The 4570-nt window shown below is 54.1% G+C and overlaps 1 protein-coding gene across 1 annotated transcript; it reads left to right on the forward strand.

The window, feature by feature from the left end:
* The first annotated feature begins 535 nt into the window (after positions 1 to 535).
* HES1 (hes family bHLH transcription factor 1) lies at positions 536 to 3933 on the forward strand. The gene is made up of 4 exons (XM_004038230.5): positions 536 to 1812; positions 1942 to 2037; positions 2287 to 2374; positions 3009 to 3933. Exons 1-4 carry the CDS (start codon positions 1705 to 1707, stop codon positions 3557 to 3559), a joined length of 843 nt encoding a protein of 280 aa, XP_004038278.1. The 5' UTR covers positions 536 to 1704; the 3' UTR covers positions 3560 to 3933.
* The last annotated feature ends 637 nt before the right edge of the window (positions 3934 to 4570 follow it).

A 4570-nucleotide genomic window follows, 5' to 3' on the forward strand; every position in this document is an offset into this window, starting at 1 on the left:
CCACGCTCCACCCCGGGTGTGCGCTCCCCGCCCGGAAGAGCTGACCTTGGCCTGGGGAGGCGGGGGTGGGGAGAGAGGGTAAGCGCCGGGGCTCGGCTCCCAGCCCGCCGCCCCCTCGGATTCCTGGCCCGGCGGGGCCGGAGGAGGGGGCCCCGGACACACACACACACACACACACCCCACACGCAGCGCGCGCCAATGAGCCCGGGCCAGGCGCAGGGGGCGGGGTTTTCCCAGGCTCGAGCACAGCAGCTGCTATTTACCTTCTTGGCTTCTCCCGGGGACCAGGAACCGGCCCCCGCTCTTCGCCGCCCGTCGCCGCCCCCCGCCTCCCTGCCCCCGGGGCGCGCGCACACACACTCACTCACACACGCACGCACACACACATCCTCCCGGCCCGGCCGCAGCCGCGGCGGCAATAAAACATCCTGGCACGTGCTCCGGCTCCAGGCGCGCCCACGCCGGCCGGCTGATGTCAAACTGCAGCTCGGCTGGTGTAGCTCTTAAAGGGCCCGCGGGCGCCGGGGGCCGAGGCCGCCCGCGGGGCGAGGAGGGAGAGGCTGCTTCCTTGCCCGCCACCTCAACGCGCCGCAGAACCTAAAGCCTACGGATGAAAAGGGAAAGGGTGGTGAAGGAGGGCGCGAGTCCCCGAGGCATTGCCCTCGGAGCCCCCCTTGTTCATTTTTTCATTTGAAATACCGTTTCCTTCCACCCAGTTGGAAATTATTCTGATTGTTTCCTGGGGAAGCCCGGAGTCTAAGGCCCCAAATCCAGAAGAGGAAATTCTGAAAGACGGGGTGGGGGTGGGGTGGGGAAGGGATTCAAGAACTACCTTGCTCCGAAAAACCTGCATTTGTAAGGTAGAAGGCAATTTTTCCTTTTTCTGCATGGAAACAGGAAAATTTTTTTGGCCCTTTTCCTTTACCATCTACTTTCACCCTCCTGAATGTAAAGTCTGAGCGGGAACTTTAGATGTGTCGGTAACTCACACTCTTACACGCGTCCCCCCTCCCCGCCCCCTTTTAACCACTGCTGTTTTTTTCTTTATTGTTTATACCTTTAAAAAAATATGTTTCAAATGAACTTACTACAGTCAAAGCAGCTCTGTTACATATGAGAGAGGGCATAAAGAGCAAAGACCCTGGCTCCAAAAGAAATAGACAAGATCAAAACCAAAGCGGAAAGAAAAAAAAAAATCTCTAAACCAAAGCCCAGAGGGAGAGTAGCAAAGGGTTAAAATCCTTTTGATTGACGTTGTAGCCTCCGGTGCCCTGGGCTCAGGCGCGCGCCATTGGCCGCCAGACCTTGTGCCTGGCGGCCAATGGGGGGGCGCGGTCCACGAGCGGTGCCGCGTGTCTCCTCCTCCCATTGGCTGAAAGTTACTGTGGGAAAGAAAGTTTGGGAAGTTTCACACGAGCCGTTCGCGTGCAGTCCCAGATATATATAGAGGCCGCCAGGGCCTAGGGATCACACAGGATCCGGAGCTGGTGCTGATAACAGCGGAATCCCCCGTCTACCTCTCTCCTTGGTCCTGGAACAGCGCTACTGATCACCAAGTAGCCACAAAATATAATAAACCCTCAGCACTTGCTCAGTAGTTTTGTGAAAGTCTCAAGTAAAAGAGACACAAACAAAAAATTCTTTTTCGTGAAGAACTCCAAAAATAAAATTCTCTAGAGATTAAAAAAAAAAAAAAAAAGGAAAATGCCAGCTGATATAATGGAGAAAAATTCCTCGTCCCCGGTGGCTGCTACCCCAGCCAGTGTCAACACGACACCGGATAAACCAAAGACAGCATCTGAGCACAGAAAGGTAAGGGCGGTACGTGTATCTCTTTGCAGCCCCTCAAAATTAAGTAGGGGTTGGGGGGGCTTCTTTCTGTCTTGAAACCCCGGGATGGCAGATTCCATGGGAACACAGAACTCTTTTTTTTATTTGCAGTCATCAAAGCCTATTATGGAGAAAAGACGAAGAGCAAGAATAAATGAAAGTCTGAGCCAGCTGAAAACACTGATTTTGGATGCTCTGAAGAAAGATGTAAGTGGGGAAATGCTGCTCGCTCATTTAATTAAAAAACAAACACTTTCTCAGCTACTAAGAGTGAAACCCCCCGCCCTGCGGGGTCTGGCACTCGCTGGTACTGCGTTCTCCCAGGCGGGAGGGCCCGGCCTTATTCGCTGGGGTCCAGAGATAATGTTTGCGCTCCGTGGCCGGGAGGAGGGATCCCCAGTACTCTGAAGCAGCTGACACGGGGCTCACTTTCCTTTCTTGCCTCCTCCTATGCAGAGCTCACGGCATTCCAAGCTGGAGAAGGCGGACATTCTGGAAATGACAGTGAAGCACCTCCGGAACCTGCAGCGGGCGCAGATGACGGGTGAGGGCGGCTCGCCGCGTCCCCCTGTGCGGGCGTCCCGCTCGCCTCGCGGTGATTTCTTCCAGACTTCCGCCCGTGGTTGTGAGAGGCATTCAGCTACATTTTACTGCCTTGGCTCACTCTCGCGTTCCCACGGTCTGGGGCTTATTTATAGCCACAACTCCAAGTTGTTACTGTTCCGGAAAGGGAGGGAAAGAGGTTGCAGCCGCGAGGGTGGCGGGCGGCGGGTAGGGGCGAAAGGACTTAGGACTGTGGCGGTTTGGAACTGCGTGGAGCCTGGGGGTCACTGTTTTAGCACTCCTTCCCGTTGCAGAAGGGGAAATGAGGCTTGGATGATGGATTGGGAGGCATTGTCCAAGGTCACATCGCGCGCGGGGGTGGGGGTGACAGATCTGGGGCTGAGATAGGTTTAAATGCAGCTACAGGGAATCGGGAAGGAGTGGCTCGGCTTTTGGCAGCAACGCTAGTGTGGAGAGGTGGCTGGTTTTTTCTAAACCCATCTCACCCTCCCTGCCGGAGGCAGTTTCACGGGCGCATGGTCAGGGAGGCGCGCCACAGGGACCTCCCAGGGCGGAGGCAGTGGCCACGGGGCCAGGGCCGTTCGGTGACCCGTCTGTCTCTTTCTGGCCCGCAGCTGCGCTGAGCACAGACCCAAGTGTGCTGGGGAAGTACCGAGCCGGCTTCAGCGAGTGCATGAACGAGGTGACCCGCTTCCTGTCCACGTGCGAGGGCGTTAATACCGAGGTGCGCACTCGGCTGCTCGGCCACCTGGCCAACTGCATGACCCAGATCAATGCCATGACCTACCCCGGGCAGCCGCACCCCGCCTTGCAGGCGCCGCCACCGCCCCCACCGGGACCCGGCGGCCCCCAGCACGCGCCGTTCGCGCCGCCGCCGCCTCTCGTGCCCATCCCCGGGGGCGCGGCGCCCCCTCCCGGCGGCGCACCCTGCAAGCTGGGTAGCCAGGCTGGAGAGGCGGCTAAGGTGTTTGGAGGCTTCCAGGTGGTACCGGCTCCCGATGGCCAGTTTGCTTTCCTCATTCCCAACGGGGCCTTCGCGCACAGCGGCCCTGTCATCCCCGTCTACACCAGCAACAGCGGCACCTCCGTGGGCCCCAACGCAGTGTCACCTTCCAGCGGCCCCTCGCTTACGGCGGACTCCATGTGGAGGCCGTGGCGGAACTGAGGGGGCTCAGGCCACCCCTCCTCCTAAACTCCCCAACCCGCCTCTCTTCCCTCCGGACTCTAAACAGGAACTTGAATACTGGGAGAGAAGAGGACCTTTTTGATTAAGTGGTTACTTTGTGTTTTTTTAATTTCTAAGAAGTTACTTTTTGTAGAGAGAGCTGTATTAAGTGACTGACCATGCACTATATTTGTATATATTTTATATGTTCATATTGGATTGCGCCTTTGTATTATAAAAGCTCAGATGACATTTCGTTTTTTACACGAGATTTCTTTTTTATGTGATGCCAAAGATGTTTGAAAATGCTCTTAAAATATCTTCCTTTGGGGAAGTTTATTTGAGAAAATATAATAAAAGAAAAAAGTAAAGGCTTTTACGTCTTCGAACTGATTCTTCCAGAATATGTAAAAAGGCTTTTGGTGGAATTTGAATTACATGTAATTGGTAATTCAGGAATTGACTCTTTTGTTATTAAAAGAACATTTGTAAAAATCCATCAAACTTTTCACCAATCCTCCATGAATTAAAAAGACTAAATTCCATTTACTTTACAAGCAGCCATCTGGTAAGGCTTCCCTGATAAACTTGTGGTCAGTCTCTTAAAGGATTTCCAAAAAAAATGTTTTTAAGTTGCAGTCGGGTAAGTCTGCAGCCCTTGTTCTTCTAGCTCCTCCTGAGGAAGACTGAACAGGACTAAATTCACGAAGCTAATGGATCCAATCCTATTGCCCATTGCAAGTTAAGGGTGGTTCCTGCAGCTCTCCTCTCAGGGTAGCTCACCAGCATCCAAAGTAAAAACACTTCCTTCCAACTGCTGCGCCTCCTTCAAGAGTTGGGGTCTTCATTAATTAGCCAATCCTTTGGTTCAAATAAGACGTTCCCTAGCACCCAAAAGTTCCCTCTCCGCACCCTCTTCAAGCAAGCTGAAAAGGTCAACAGATTCCTTCTGCCAAGGGACAGTTAGTTAGACTCCCAAGTGGAGGCCGAGCCCAGATGATTAACACCAGA

The sequence above is a fragment of the Gorilla gorilla genome, chromosome 2 (assembly GCF_029281585.2).
Source record: "Gorilla gorilla gorilla isolate KB3781 chromosome 2, NHGRI_mGorGor1-v2.1_pri, whole genome shotgun sequence".
NCBI classification, from domain to species: Eukaryota; Metazoa; Chordata; class Mammalia; order Primates; family Hominidae; genus Gorilla; species Gorilla gorilla.

What these genes read in the sequence shown, in the direction of transcription:
- HES1 (XM_004038230.5), top strand. Translation starts at nt 1,705, where the DNA reads ATGCCAGCTGATATAATGGAGAAAAATTCCTCGTCCCCGGTGGCTGCT. An exon ending in CAGCATCTGAGCACAGAAAG is followed by an intron (nt 1,813 to 1,941) that starts GTAAGGGCGGTA and finishes TTTTATTTGCAG; the next exon opens with TCATCAAAGCCTATTATGGA. An exon ending in GCAGCGGGCGCAGATGACGG is followed by an intron (nt 2,375 to 3,008) that starts GTGAGGGCGGCT and finishes TCTGGCCCGCAG; the next exon opens with CTGCGCTGAGCACAGACCCA.